Below are 14,801 nucleotides of genomic sequence, written 5' to 3' on the forward strand. Positions count from 1 at the left end.
AGCGTTTCCCTCTGCGCCGTCCCCCCTGAACCCCACTCGGTGCCCTCGCAGCCCTCTGTGGCTTGGCCTTCTCCGCTCGCCCTGGCTCATCTCGTCGGGCGGCTTCGTCCTTGAATGACAAAGCCCGGTGTGTCTGGGACTGGGCTGTGCCTCCGTTTCCCCCGCCCTGCTCTCCGGGTCTCTAGGCGTTTGCAGCGCTGTGTTCCACGGCCGGCCCTCTCCCGTCCCCCCCACCCCGCCCCACCACGCCCCCTTGGTGGAGGCAGTTTCCCCACCCGTCCCTACTACCTGGGGCTGGCTGCATCGAGGGGCGGCGGCGCTAAGGTTACGAGAACTGGGACTCAGGCAGTGGGGACCAAGCTTTAGAGAAAGTCCCCGGGGTTATGCTCCCCCACGGGATGGTCGGCCCCCCCACCCTGCAGAGTCCCACATCCTTCCCAGGCCGGCTTCCAGGCGGCTTCCACCCTCTGGCGGCTACTTTGAGGAACTACGTTCCAGGAAGCCCGCGGGCTCCCCAAACCGGCTTGGGGAGCAGGGGATGAAGGCTTGGGTCCATGGACCGTATCCTCCTCCCTGTGCAGGCAGCGTTCCCAGTTTAGTAGGAGGAAGCGATGTCTAGATGAGTAAACAGAGAGGCTGCGCAGGGCCTGGTGTCTTAATAAAGAGAAAGAACGTCTTGTCACCGAGCCTGGGTCTCTGGCCCTCCTCGGGGTCCATGAGGGAGGTGAGGGCTGCGCTGCCAGAATCATGGCGTACACTCTGGCATCTAAGCTGAGGCAGCCGTTTCCCAGTCTGAAGCTTAATGTTGCACCAACTCTTGATCCTGAACTGACTCTGCGTCGTCAGGGTGGTGCAGAGCCACCAGCAGCTGGTATGTGGCTGTGCCAAGGGTGGCCCCCACCAGAGGGGCCACCACAGGCACCCACCACCAGCCATTACCGGCGCTGCAAGAGAAGGACAAAAGGGAGGGTATCAGAGCTGACTCCCTTAGACTTCCCGTGGAAGACTGGGAGCAATAACAAGCGTATCCCCTAAAGCAGTTCCGGGGGTTATCAACCCCAGGAAGAGGGTGTCTTGGCATCAAAACATAGTACTTAAGAGAGGAGCAACCCCCAGGAGAACTGCACCAAGAAGAACTTGGTGCAGCCTCTTGCCTTAGGGAATTACCTGAATATACCCATTTCGTTGATGAGGTCACTAACCCCCAAACAGCTAATGAGTCCAAGAACACAACCTCTAAATCTTACTGTTTCAGTGAAAAGGGTGGAGGGGGGAAGAGGGAGTCATGGAGAAAGGGAGAACTGGGGCTTAGTGGAGAGTCCCAAGAAGCCAAGAGGAGAGAGCTGGGGACCCAGAGACAGCGCCCTGAGCAGGGGGCGGTGAGTGTAGGGACAGCACCAGGGGAAGCCATCGCCCACCTGAAGACTTCAGGGCCCCAACCAGCCACGTAGGTGAAAAGCCGTGGGCCCAGGTCCCGGGCAGGATTGAGTGGGAACCCACAGTTGGCACCCATGGATAGCCCGATGGTCAAGATCAGCAGCCCCACGGCCACGGGCTCCAGACCTGCAGGCACTCCCTTGTTCCGTGTATCCAGGATGGCCAAGAGGCCCACCATCAGGATCCCGGTGCCCAGAACCTTGCAGGTGACAGAGGCGGAGGGGCTCCCATCAGCTGCCCAATGCTCTGTCTGCCCTCTCTCACCCAAACTGTCTGGGCCACCACCCCATGTCATTCGACTTTGTCCAACATAGGCAGCTGGGATGGGGAGGGGGTGCAAAGATAGGCCCAACCCTCCATCCCCTACCACCCAGAGCCTGAACAAGAGGCTGGGGCCCCAGAGGGCAGGGGCAAAGTCTGTCACAGGTGGCCCCCTCACACCTACCTGGTCCAGGAAGCCGCCACTCAGGGACAGATAGGGAGCAGGGTAGGTGGCAAAGATAGAAGCTGTCTCCTTGGGGCCGGTCACTGTCAGGTTCCCACCTGTGTAGTTCTGTAGGGCATCTGCAGGGGCGGGAGATGGGGGAACACCCAGGATTTCCATCTTTGCTCACTCAAAACTGTTCCAAGGATCCCCCGCCCACACATAGATGCCCCCACTGTCGTTTCCTGTTACCATAGTAGAGAGCATAGGTGGCTCCGGACGCACAGAAAGCAGACAGTAGCTGCACCAAGACGTAAATGGGGAGCTTGGTCCAGGGGAAGTGTCCCAGGAGGCAAAAGGCCAGCGAGACGGCTGGATTCAGGTGCGCCCCTTCAGGATCAAGAAAAGAAAAGCAGCATCCATCCAGCGTCCCTCCCAGGCACTCACCAGGTAACACTGCTACTCCTCCCCACAACTCTGAAGGCAGATGCTGCTATTCCCATCGTATAGATTAGGAAGTTGAGGCTCAAGGTTAAGCAACTTGTCAAGGTCATACAGTGAAGCCAAGGTTTGAACCTGGGACCATCTGCTCTTTCCAACACAGCCCTTGTGTCTCAAGGCTCCAGCCAGGGGCAGCTGGTGGGGTCCTGGGCAAAGATGAACCCCCGAGGGCTTCAAGTGGGGGACACAAGAAGATAGTACCAACCCTTACTATTGTGTCATAGATCTTTGTCTAGGAGGATGGAGACATATAGAAAGAGGAGGGGCTGGATGGGGCCAAATGCATATCTCAGTCCAGGGCACTGGTTAAGCTCAAGGAGATAATATCCATGAATCACCTGTCACCGTACACCCACACTCATAGGCACAGTCCTACTCAGTCTAATGAGCACGCCCCACCCTCCTCACCTGAAACATTACCACCCACGTAGATGGCCAGCATAACGGCCAGAGAGCCAGCCAGAAACATGGTGAAGAAATTGCCTTTGGTTTCTCCACTGGTGACAGCCTGGGCCACAGCCCCCTGGGTGAAGAGCTGGTGGGGAGAGGGAAGGTGAGCAGCCGGGAACCAGGAATAGGGCACCTGGTTGCCCAACAGAGGACAGAGACTGGGAAGGCCAGGGGAGGGGCCAAGAGAGACAACTTATGAATGAATATGAGGGATCAGCAAGGAAAGGAGAAAAGCAGAAAGAGGGAAGGGAGAAGAAATGGGAGAAGCGGGGAAAAAAGGAAAGAAAGGAAAGGGGGGGATGGAAAGGGAAAGGAATAAAACTGAGGGAGTAGGAGAGGAATACAAGAGACCGGAGGGGGGGAAAGAGAAAAGATGGAAGCAGGACACCCAGAGGAAGAGATAAGAACACTAGGAAGCCCCCAAAACTTTTGCCCCCTCCGTTTCCTTCCCCCATCACCCTGCCTACCATGAGCACAAACATGCCCAGAAACTCTGCCAGACACTGTCGGGCCAGGAGGTTTCGGATCCGGAGCCGGCCCTTGACTCCTGTCCGGGCCATGGTGAGGACACCTGTCCCTGGTAACCGCTCCCTCGGTCTGCACAGGCACGCTGCTGCTACTCAGATACTGCCTGGCAGGGGAGAAGATAAGGAAAAGACTTTAAAACCAATTAATGAGCTCAGCTCTTGAACAGCAGCTCAGTGTATCCACATGAGTCTAGGGAGCTTAGATAAAGGGAGAATGTCCACAAGGGCAGGCTCTGGGCACACGGAAGCTTGGAGTGTACCCAGCGCTGTCTCCTCCATCTCCGCTCCTCCTGGGAGTGGTCTCCTGCTGTGCTGACAGATTGGGGGAAATCCCATGCTTCACACACCTGAGTTCTCTTGGTCCTATTGCTCCCAGCCTGCAGAAGAGGGTGTTGAGAGAGCCCCCGAATTCCCCAAGCCCACGCAGCTAGCTAACGGCTGAGTCTGAATTCAAATCCAGGTCTTCTGTCTCTCCATCTGCTATCCCACAATGCCTCTGATGTGGAAAGTGAAGCCTTTCCTCCAACTATTTGGAGGTTTGGAAAACTCAGCAGGCATCCAGAGAGACTGGGCTGAAGACCATAGGCCTCAGGAGTGAAACCCCCGTGAGGAACGCTTGGACGTCCTTCATGCAGACGCTCACCTTGATGGCAGAATGAATACTCTGGCTTTGTCTCCTGCCATGGTTCCAGAGGAGGGCTTCGCACCCACGCGGAGCCCCCCCTGCCCTTCTCGGGATGTTGCCACTGATCCCGCATCCCACGGCTTCAGCCTAGTGCTTCACATCTCAAGCCTCCAACTAGATTCATTCAACTACCAATGGAGTTCTAGACACTGGAGAAACAGCGATGAACAAGACATAGTTCCTGCCCTCCCACAGCTTATATCCTAGCAGGTGGAAATAGACAACATACACATTTTGAAAATCCTGGATAGTTTATGAGGTTCTTGAGAGCCGGGCCATGAAATGCCGTGGGCTCTAGCACAGTTCTGGGTGCACGTGTGTGCAACAATATTTCTTTACTGGGTTTCATGGCTACTGTAGTGCTCCCCGCAGGTCTCCTCTATGGGGCCAACGCACCCATTCCCCAGCTGCTGGGAATCTCAGACGCTGAGAGCACACAGCTGCTTCCCTCAGCGCAATGCTTTCTATGGCACGAAACTCTCAGCCGAGGTTATTGCCCTGCCGTAGGGCCCCTGACTGTTCGGTGCAGGGACCACGAAGATCTGATCTCGTCAGGATTTTTGGACAAAGGATTTGAATTAACACTGAGAGCTGAGAACTCAAAGTTGTCAGCAACCAATTGCAACTCAGGATCACGACTCACTTTACGGCGATACTCGCTTTATTGCACTGGCCTGGGACTGAACCCGCAATGTCTCCGAGGTCTGCCTGTATAGGTTTGCTTTTCCTGCCCAGAGGGTCTCAGCTAGTACCATTCTGCAAGGACTCATAGTAAACGAGGTGTGGCCGTGGGCACGTGACCAAAAAGTCTACTGGTCTATGCTGCCCCATTCAGAGGCCACCAGTAGGACAGAACAGTTTAATGGCCTCTTAATGACACCGATATGGTGCCAGCTTCAGGACAAAACCCTATGCGGATGGGGAACCACCCTCCAGGACACGACATATACCCTAAATCAATGACCGCTGTAAGATTCTGTGTCCCCAGGAAGTAGATTATGTGGATGTGGGATAGAAATCAAGTAGCCTTCACTCACCTTCACTCACAGTGAACCAGGTGGGGAATATGAGGTCTGGGGGTCCTAGAAACCAGACACCGAATTCTTCCTCCGAAGATCACAGTAACAATCCTTTTGAACTTTGGAGTCTTTGTAGCAAGAGACGAGCAGGCAAGAAAACGGAGTCGTCATACTGGCAGGAGTGATTACCTGTGACGGAGGACGGGAAACTGCAGCTACATGGGAGGCAGGAAGATTCTTGTGGCTTTCAGGTCACCCACTCATGCTGTTCCCATGCTCAGTTTTAACAGCACAAAGGATAGCAGCCAATCTGAGAAGTGCAAAGTAACCAAGGGCACCCTCCAGGGTGAAAGTCTGGGTTATCTGACTATCCAGCTGCCTAGATCAGCAGAGGCACCTGCCAAAGGTGAGGGAAAGCTAGAACCACTGATACAGGATGGGGTAAGAGTCCACCAGAGGCTCAAAACCAATTGCAGCAGGAAAGCTGTACTTTCCCACCAAACCTTCTCTTCAAGTTCCCCCAAGAAAGAAAACCAATCAGAATCCTAGAGAGGCTTTCCCTGCTGGCTAAACTAACCAATGGAGTATGGACCTGAGCAGTTCAAGTGGTGAACTGTAGTAGACGCCACAGTTCTTTGCCCAGACCCTCCTTTTAGGGTTGAGAGTCTCTCCCACCTGCTAGGGAGATACCTCAGTCACCTGGACGGGTCGCGCCCTCAGCAGGTTTCCCGCAGTCAGTGATTGGCAGGTTCAGGGACGCATTGTCCTGGCCCCTTTGCCTTAACTGGGGACAACTCAGAAGAATTCTGTCTATCCAGACCTCCCCGTAGAATCCTAGGATCAGCTGAGGACTGTCACAACCACAGTGTCGGTGACGCCCTCTGCTCAGTCCTGCTTTCTCCTCTTCCCTAAGGGTAGGCCTCCCAGGGGCACTTGCAGGGGGACCTTCTGCATGAAACTCTTCACTCCGGACTCGATTTCCAGGGGGACCCAATCTAGGACTTTGTCTTCTCACCCTACACACTTCCATCAGCCACTCTCCTCGAGCCTTTCAGGCTGAAGAACATTGGTCACCATTACCCTCCTCTTGCTTTCTCCTACCACTTTAAAGATGAAAGGTTACTTTTATTTTTGTAATTACTAAAGTAATATGTGTTCATTATGCTTATGCCACAGCCTCATGTGTCCAGGTGGAAGGAATTCTACTAGACCAGAGGTTCTCATCTAGGAGTACTACCCGAGAATTTTGGAAATTTGTGGAGGCAGGATTTTTGTTGTTTCACGGTGACAGTGGCGGAGTTCCATATAATTACCTGTCAGAATCTAAATATGCTAAACATCCCACAAGACACACAACAAATACTTATTCCATGTCCTATGTGACTTGAGAATGTCCCGCCACATGTACATATTGGTGAAAAGCTTGTTTATAAGGATATGAGCCCAGATTCTGTTATATATAAACACACTGTGGGGACAGAACCAGGAGTGCAGTTTCCAGGCTCTCGGCCTCACGTGGAAAGGTGCTGGCTCAGGTAGTAAATGGCCATCAGCTGTGGCTTGTTGGCCATCAGCTGTAACCAGTGAGCCATTGGCCATTAATATAATTGCTGTGGCTACGCTAGCAGCAAATGGGGGCTAGCAAGAAGATGGTGGATGAGCTAGCAAGAGCGGATTGCAGTTAGCATGGCGGATTGCAGATCGTGTGGCTCCTGCTTCCTGTGTCTCCAACCCAGCCACCAGTGAGAATATAGTGGCATGACTCCCCTACCTATGGCTCCATGGGTGTTCCTTTTTGCCCTCACCATATCCTGCGTTCTTATGTGGGGAGCGGGACCAGAGACTCTGCCTGACGCCCTGTGTGACACACGGCGCAGTGATGACACACAATATTTTTTAGCAGCTTTAATGTACAGTGAATCTTCTAGGTATGCAATTATCATGTAAATTGAGGGGAGACAGTACTTAATTTTGTTTGGAACTGTAGCAAGGACAGGGCACCATTCCAGAAAAACCTGTTTCCATGTTTTTTTAAGGCTACGTTTTCTTGGTATTTGGGTGACCATGTGATATTGGTATTGGTCAGGATGTTTCATTATGAATTCTACTTGTGCTTGAGCATTTGCATATTCAAAAATACTGTTTTCTTGTAAATTACTCCTTTTATGTCTCCTTTATAGAAAATTTGTATATGTAAACACATAGGTCATTATTATGTGCACAATGTCATCAGTAAGTTTCTTCAGGATACTCGTGTTACAATTTTGTGTGTGTGTGTAAAAAGTAATGTTGGTGGAAATCCAGGGAAGATAGCAGCCACAATGAAAGCCTAGTTTCTGGATTTTCTTGAATCTCCATATAAGAGAGGATAGCCAAATCAAAAACTAATTAAAAACGTTTACAATAGAACTAGGTGACAAAGTATACTTTCAAACTCTGTAGTACAAGGGGTTATGGATGACAACTTTCAGACCTGCACAGCATCAGTATCTGCGCAAGAACCAGAGAAAAGAAACAGGGTATCTGATAGGCCCAAAAAGAGAACCCCAAAATGCCCCTCCGGTATTCCCGGTAAAGTTCTGTGGGTCAATTTCAGAACAGCTGAAACTAGCATGGGTTTTACTCCTCCAATAGTGGTTGATTTCAAGAGGCCCATAGAAGATGGTCTAAAGGGGTTGTAACAGTCAGGTCCTGAACTTTTAAAACTGACCCAGCTGGTCTCCCTTCCAGAACAGGGCCCTACATCGAGGAGACACTGCTTGTCAATTTCCACAAAATAAATTTACTAGCATTTTGATAGAAATTGTATTAAATATATAGATAAATTTGGGCAAATGCTATCTCAACAATACTAAATGTTCCAATCCAGGAACATGGTCTCTTTTACTTAGATTTTATCTCAGCAATTTTTATAGTTTTCAGTGTTCTGCTTTTGTGCTGTTGCCAAAATTATTTTATTCTTTATTATGCTATTATGAATGAAATTGTGCCTGTAATTTCATATTCAGATTGTTGCCTATAGAAATACAAAAAAAAATTTGCATAGCGATCTTGTATCCTGAGACCTTGCTATACTGTTATTACTGCTATTAATTTTGTTGATTCCTTAGAATTTTTTTCTACACATACAGTTATGGCATCTATATCTAGTTTTACTTCTTCTTTTCCAGTCCCTGTCTTTCAATTTTCTGGCTTTATTGCACTAAGCTAGAACCTCCAGTACAATGCTGAACAGAGATGGTAAGAGATATCCTAGTTTTACTCCTAATCTTAGTTGGAAAAGCATCAATCTTTTACCATTAAATATGATGTTTGGTACAGGTCTTCGTTGATACCCCTTTCATATCTAAAAATGTCTATTATACTCCCACATTAAATTCATAGTTTACTTGGGTATACAATTCTAGGTTGGAAAATAATTTCCTTCAGAATTTTAAAAGTAACGCTCTGTTGTCTTTTAATGTGTATTGCTGCTCAAGTTTGAAAACATTCTGATTCCTTATCCTCTGTATGTGATCCCCCTCTCTTCTCTCTCTCAGCATTTGGATTCTCCTTTGTCTCTAGTGTTCTGAAATTTCATATCATGAACCTTGGGGTGGGTTTATTTTCATCCTTGGTATCTAGCATGTAGTGGGTCCTTTCAGGTTAGATTAGTATCCTTCACTTCTGAGATATTTTGACTTATTTCATTGATGATTTTTATCATTCTGGTTTGGATGATTTATTTATATCATTCTAGTTTTCTTATCCGCCCACCCTCCTACACACACACCCCATTTTCTTGCTCTGTTATTAGGACTACATTATTGGAGATCTCAACTTTGTCATTCAAGCCTTTTTATAGTTTTTCAATTCTGCTATAACATTGTTTTTAACTCCCAGAAGTTTGTTCTGTTTCTTTCTCTTTTGTAGCATTCTGTTCACATTTTACGGATACATCATATTTCTCAGGACATTACAGATTTATGTCCTTGCTGAATTTTCATCTTCTTGCATAGTCTCTGTTTCTTCCAAGTTGCTTTTTTTGTGTGTATAAGTCTCCATCCTTCATGTCGGAGGCTGTCCACAGATGTCTGGTAATCTCTGGCTCCATTTATGTTTACAGTGGTACTCTAAAAAGCTGATTAAAAACATCAATTGTATTCTTAGATACTAGAAGAATTAAGAGAATTTTTTTTTTTAAGGTGGGAGGACTTGTTCTACTAAATACAACTACAATATTTAAAAGTGTGATATGGCACAAAAATAGACAAATAGATTAATAGAAGAGAGTAGAAAGACCAACACAGGGATATATTTGTTGTGTGTGCATGTATCTGTAATATCTGCACATCTATATTTGAATGTATTTTTCCGAATGGAAATAAAATTGGTCCCCTAATTCATACCATACAGGAAGATCAATTTCAGGTGGATTTAAAAACCTGAACATAAAAGGCAAAACTATAAAAATTACTGAGAATAATAAAGGAGAGTATCTTTCAACCTTGGGTTAGGAGAGATTTCTAAAAGATATAAAGAGCACTAACCATAAATGAAAAGATTCATTTGAATACGGTAAATCAACTTTCGTTCACCAAAAGATATAACAAAGGAAATGAAAAGACAAAATTTATTACTGTATCTCCCCTCCTTTGTTCTTCTTATATGCCTCTTCAGAAAAATTTGTCATTTTAGTAGGATTTCCAGAGGAAACAGGTAAATAAATTTGTAAGATCAGCCACTCTAAACCATAGTGTTAAAAATTTTTTTTTAATGAGAAAAAGATCCGATAATGTTTAAGCTTAGTCATAATTTCTCTAACATACATAAAAAAATGGCATAGCCAATAAAGGAAGAAATATTTGCTCATGTACTTCCTTAAGTTATCTCATGAACTATCCAATCCCACGCCAAGGGAAGCAGTTATCCCCTACACTTCCACACATACTTCCTTTTTTTAGGAATCTGATGATGCATTGCTATCTCAGTCAAAAGAAATTCTCCTGGACTTACCTCTAGTTATCTTATCTCCTCTATAAGAAAAACTATTTTCTACTGGCACCTGACCTTTATTTATCAAATCAGGTTTTAGAAGTGGAATAAAAAAATTAAACAAGGAGAAGGTTGTGGGTCAAGATAATTTGCAAAACCCTGGATGGTACTAGAAAGTGGAACAGCCTTGACAAAACCAACACTGAGGAATTAGCATAAATAAAGGTTTTATTGGTCAGTTTGGGTGAGTGACATACTGACATATCCACAGTTCTACAGTTCACTATTCCACACACCCAAGAACCTGAGGTGGCAGGAGAAGAAGCTAAATAAGCCCACTGGTGGTGAGCAAACAGTGGGAGGTGGAAAGAACCGGAAGGCCTCTGAGGGTTAACAAGGTTACTGGGACCGGAACCAACGGCCTAGGAATAAATCCAGGATGGAAAAGGCATCATCTAGGGCTGGAGCTGTTGGTGATTCTGGATCTAAGGAAGAAAGTGATACACACAGACACTCTAAATTAAAGAGACAGGGCAAATGAGAGGAATGATACTAAAGGGTAGAAGAGTAAGCACCAAGGAACTAAACGATGGACCACTTTGATTCACACTCTTCACTTACCATCTCTAGGGCTGCCGTCTGCTTCCTGATGGGTGACTGTGGTCACTGTCCGGCCTTCACTGTCCACCACAGTTCGGCGCTCCTCTACTGTCTACAAGGAAAAGCCCCCACCATATTCCTAACATCACTAAGGGTGAGTTTGCTGGTTTCTTTACTTAGATCACTCTTTCCAGGACATCCAGTTCCCTTTACCCTTCTCTCCCAACTCACCCCATCTGGCCTAGTGATCTTGGTCACAGAGACGCTCTTGAAATAGGATTTGGGCTGGGGCTGCAGAACTGGGCCGAGGCCCTCCTGGGAAACCTTGGAATCAAGATCTAAAAGGGCAGAGAGAGGAAACAGGAAAGAAAGCGTCTAAAAAAAAGAAGGGGACAAGTGTGGCAGGAAGAAACTTTAGGGAGGGAGAACAGAGGGAACTCCTGAAGAACAGAGGGCTGGTAAATGTCCTCTCCCTCCAGACTCACCCTTATCCTCTCTGGCTCTAGAATGGGGGGTCACGGGCCACATATCATCAAACTGCAGAAGAAGCCAAAGTAGGTGATATGACACCTTTCAGTCTGAAACTTGAGGAGTCACAGGAACCCAAACTATTCTCAAGTTCCAAAACCACCTTTCCCCAGGAGAGAGAATCCCATTCACAGCAGCTTTATTTACTCATCCCTCTCTCCTTGCTAGCTGTTTTACTTATCCTTCTTCCAAAAAAGCCTTCCTGAACTGATACTTTTCTGTCCTCCCCCAACAATCCTGCCTTGTCCAAGAATCATACGGACCAGTGTTGTTGTTTTTTTTCCTTAAGAAAAAGCAGAACTCCCATTTTCCCCCAAAGAAAATCCTACAAGAAGCTTAGTACAGAAAACAGATAAATACACTAAGTAGAGGGCCTAGGATTCCAACCCAAGTCTGTCCGATTCCAACGAGGACTATTCCAGTGGTCTCCCACAGGGTCTCACTTCAAGCCCAGAAGTACTCACCCTACGAAAAGGTCTCTGGGAGCCCCAGTCTGGTGCTGGTTTGGGGGAGTCAGTTCTTGCATCACTCTCCAAGACCCCCCCAAAGATCCTGGGCTGGTGACTATCTGGATACTTTAGCATGGAGTCCCGAAGCGTCTGGCCCTCCTGCCGTCTCTCTCCGGGTATCTCTAACTCAGGACCTGGGAGTTCTGCAGAAAGGTGGCAGGTGGAGGCATGCTGGGGTGCGGAAGGGCTTGGGACCTTTTAAGTCCCCTTGAAATCATCAGTGCTCTCTCCCTTCCCACCCCCCAACTACTTTGCAGGCTCCTTATTTCACCCACCACCCCAGGAGAAACCACAGGTTCTCCCTCAGGGGCAGCCACACACCAGGAGGACGGGCAGGCAAGGTCCAGGCCCCCATCTCGCTGAAGATGTTGTTGAAATCCCGTACAAGGTCATCAAAGCCGAAGTTATCGTGGAAACGCATTCCTCCTCCTGGGCTGAAGCTGAAGCCAAAGGCAAATTCCTCGGGGGGCTGGGGACCCTCGAACCTCGAGCTCCCGTGGCCCCAGGAGGCTCCTTCTTCTTCTTCCTCATCATCCTCATCTTCATCTCGAGTCATCCCCCCAAAAAAGGGATCTCTGGGGCTGGGGGCGGAGGCAGATGAGCTACCAACATTTCCGCACTACTTACACCATAAAACCAACTCGTGGGTGGCAAAGTGGAAGGCAGCAGGTGCCCAGGAAGCTGGGGTGAGGGTTACAAGGCCGGCCGTCGGGGTTTGGTCTTATTTGTTTTTACCCGGCCGGCCCTGGGCCGGCCCTGAGCTGGCGGCCGCCCCCACAGCTGCCCTGGGCTTTCCCGCGGCGCCCGCGGCCCCTCCCGCCCCGAGGTCGCGCTCACGTGCCCCCCTCTTCTCACCCGGAGCCCCACCGTCGCCCCCCGCCCGGGCCTGTTGCATCACCCCGACGGGAGAGGCTTAAGCTGCCGTGTGTCCTCCTCCTAACCACCGCTGCGGTTGCTTCTCGGGCCGAGTGCTCAACGTGCTGCCTCCTCTCCTCTCCGCAGGAGGGGACGGGACGGGAAGAGGACGTTTTTCCAGAAATAGGGTGTCGGGGTCCAGCTCCCTTCGGAAGACCCCCCGCGTCCGACCCAGACCCATTCTCACCTCCGAGGTCCGGAAAGGCCGAAAAAGGCCCGAAAGAGGTCAAAGAGGCTCGTTCCCGCACTGGGATTCAACCACGCAAGCCCACCCGAGGTCCATTCCCACCTGGGGGAGGCTGCGCTACGCTGTCCCCCGAAACGACCACCCCCGCGTCCCACCCAGACCCAGTCTCACCTCCGAGGTCCAGGAAAGCCGAAAAAGCCTCGGAAGAGGTCAAAGAGGCTCATTCCCGCATCGGGATCCGAACCACCCCAGCCCACCCAGGGCCCATTCACACCTGGGGGAGGCTGCGCTACACGGTCGGAAATCGACGGGCGTCAGGCTACGCGGCCGGAAAGCAAGCCCGCGGTCAGGGCAGTGTCGTAAACGGCCGGGAGCGGGCGGGGGCGGGGCGGGCGGGGCGGGGCGGGGGCGGGGCGGGCGGCCCGCGCAGGCGGAAGGCTGCGGGCGCCGCGCTGTCGTTCCCCACCGGTCCCCTGCCTCTGGGCGAGTCCTCCCGCCGACGAGCCCCGTGAGGCGTCCCGAGGCTTGGACGGTAGCGGCTGCCGGCCCAAGCCGCCAGAGGGCAGCCCGCCCGCGCGGAGGAGCGGGCCCAGGCCGGCCTCGCCCCACCCGTGGACAGCCTGCCCTCGGGAGCCGCCTCGCCCGCGTCTTGACGGGCGCACGGAACATCCGACCCCGCTCCCTCCACGCGGAGTTCCCCGCTGGACACGGACACGGGGACGCGCGCGGGCGCTCGCCGCCACGTGCTGCCCTCCGCCCGGCGGCCCCGCGCCCCGCGGGCCTTGGGGGGGGGACTCGGGGCCCCCGGCGCCCCTCCCGCCGCCTCCCGCCGGGGCCCGAGCTGCCCCGCCGACGGCGCCGCCCCCCCTTGCCCGCCCGGCCGCCGCTCTCAGCGCCTCCTACTCCTCGCCCCCCCGCGGGCACTGTTTACTGCCCGGGACCTGCCGGGGAGGAAATGAGCATCCGCGGCGGGTCTGTCCAGGCAGCGGGCCGCGCACTTCCCAGGGGCAGGGGCAGGGCGTCCCCTCGGGCCAGACACTAGCACATTAAGGCCAGGAGCTCGGAAAGGGTGCAGACTCCGTTTATTCCACTGCCTTCGCGGCCTGCGAGGGGCCTGCCGGTACGTACTACTTATTCACCAAGCCGGTCCTCGCGGAGGCTGAGGATGCCCTAGACGGAGCAAGAACGGGCAGAGGCTGAAGGTAGAGCTTTTCTTTTTATATATACAAGACACAGTAATCCATTAAATTTGAGGACACAGTACAAAAAAAAAACAACAAAAAAAACACTTCAACTAATTCTGACAATGCTGTTCATATTCATGACGCCATTTTTTGTTGTTCTGTTGTTTCCTAATAATAAAGGAGGAGACAGAGGGCTGTTGGGCTGATATATATTTGGGGGTCCCCCTCCCCACCTCCCCCATACACCACCAGGGTGCACAGGAGAACGAAGGGCAGGGCCCACAGCAAAGTTTCATAATCTTGAATGCAAGGGGGAAGGAGAGGAACAAAAAACAAAAAAAAGAGAAAATACAAATTCTATAATACATACAACAGAGTGGGGATGGTATGGGAATGGACAGACATGAAGCTGAGGCATGGGGTGGGCCACTGGGGTGGGGGCAGCAGAACCCCCCCACTCCTTTCTCTCTGATGTTGTGTCCACAGTTGCCAGGCTGAGGAGCCCTCTCAGAAGATGGGGCCGGGAGGAGAGGGTCAGGGCCTCAGTTGGCCCCCCAGCTGTAGCTGTTGTAGGCAGACTTGTTGCTCTGGGGCTTCTGCGGGATGGAGCTGGTCTGGCTACGTTGCCCGCTGCCCGTCTGCAGGGGAATGGGAGGATGATGGGGAGGAAAAAGGTGTCTAGTTAGTGGGACAAATCTGTGACATCTTCAGGTGGAGATGTGGATCACCTTGCTCTCCCATTCCCCTTGCTTAGAAACTACCAAGAAGCTTACTTCTCAACCACAGAACATTGGGTTTGTATGACTGCTAGCACACCTGACAACAAAGCACTTTCAACTTTTAAATAGGGGAAAGGGGAAA

At 50.8% G+C, this 14,801-nt stretch overlaps 3 protein-coding genes across 45 annotated transcripts in view; all 3 read right to left on the reverse strand.

The window, feature by feature from the left end:
* Nucleotides 1-799: 799 nt before the first annotated feature.
* On the reverse strand, nucleotides 800-3,372 carry AQP10 (aquaporin 10; the record flags this gene model as incomplete). Its single annotated transcript, XM_081025255.1, has 6 exons — nucleotides 800-944; nucleotides 1,419-1,636; nucleotides 1,883-2,001; nucleotides 2,114-2,251; nucleotides 2,771-2,897; nucleotides 3,280-3,372. 6 exons carry the CDS (start codon nucleotides 3,370-3,372, stop codon nucleotides 800-802), a joined length of 840 nt encoding a protein of 279 aa, XP_080881381.1.
* A 5,493-nt stretch (nucleotides 3,373-8,865) lies between these two features.
* On the reverse strand, nucleotides 8,866-13,661 carry HAX1 (HCLS1 associated protein X-1). 2 transcript variants are annotated; one of them, XM_081024698.1, is made up of 7 exons: nucleotides 12,928-13,092; nucleotides 11,976-12,235; nucleotides 11,610-11,797; nucleotides 11,103-11,154; nucleotides 10,849-10,955; nucleotides 10,639-10,729; nucleotides 8,866-10,502 (listed from the first exon to the last, which is right to left on the reverse strand). In XM_081024698.1, the coding sequence occupies exons 1-7, from the start codon at nucleotides 12,978-12,980 to the stop codon at nucleotides 10,417-10,419; spliced, it is 837 nt and encodes a 278-aa protein (XP_080880824.1). In that variant the 5' UTR covers nucleotides 12,981-13,092; the 3' UTR covers nucleotides 8,866-10,416. The 2 variants fall into 2 exon arrangements, with proteins under 2 accessions (XP_080880824.1, XP_080880825.1); XM_081024699.1 differs by having other exon boundaries at nucleotides 9,629-10,502; nucleotides 13,031-13,661.
* Nucleotides 13,662-13,760: 99 nt separating this feature from the next.
* The window catches only part of UBAP2L (ubiquitin associated protein 2 like), a 39,126-nt gene continuing 38,085 nt past the window's right edge, over nucleotides 13,761-14,801 (reverse strand). For 28 of the 42 annotated variants that reach the window (XM_081024670.1, XM_081024660.1, XM_081024678.1 and 25 more), the window contains one exon: nucleotides 13,960-14,578. In XM_081024670.1, the coding sequence (XP_080880796.1) occupies nucleotides 14,483-14,578 (96 nt within the window). In that variant the 3' untranslated portion in view covers nucleotides 13,960-14,482. Of the gene's footprint in view, nucleotides 13,927-13,954; nucleotides 14,579-14,801 lie in introns of those variants that run through there. The other 14 variants (XM_081024679.1, XM_081024677.1, XM_081024674.1 and 11 more) reach the window with 3 other exon arrangements.

The sequence above is a fragment of the Rhinolophus hipposideros genome (assembly GCF_964194185.1).
Source record: "Rhinolophus hipposideros genome assembly, chromosome: 19".
Taxonomy (NCBI): Eukaryota; Metazoa; Chordata; class Mammalia; order Chiroptera; family Rhinolophidae; genus Rhinolophus; species Rhinolophus hipposideros.

Coding starts and splice junctions, on each gene's coding strand:
- HAX1 (XM_081024699.1), bottom strand. CDS start 13,425: ATGTTCCGTGCGCCCGTCAAGACGCGGGCGAGGCGGCTCCCGAGGGCA. Junction 10,956..11,102: donor TAGAGCCAGAGAGGATAAGG/GTGAGTCTGGAG, acceptor CTGCCCTTTTAG/ATCTTGATTCCAAGGTTTCC. Junction 10,730..10,848: donor AGATCACTAGGCCAGATGGG/GTGAGTTGGGAG, acceptor TTTTCCTTGTAG/ACAGTAGAGGAGCGCCGAAC.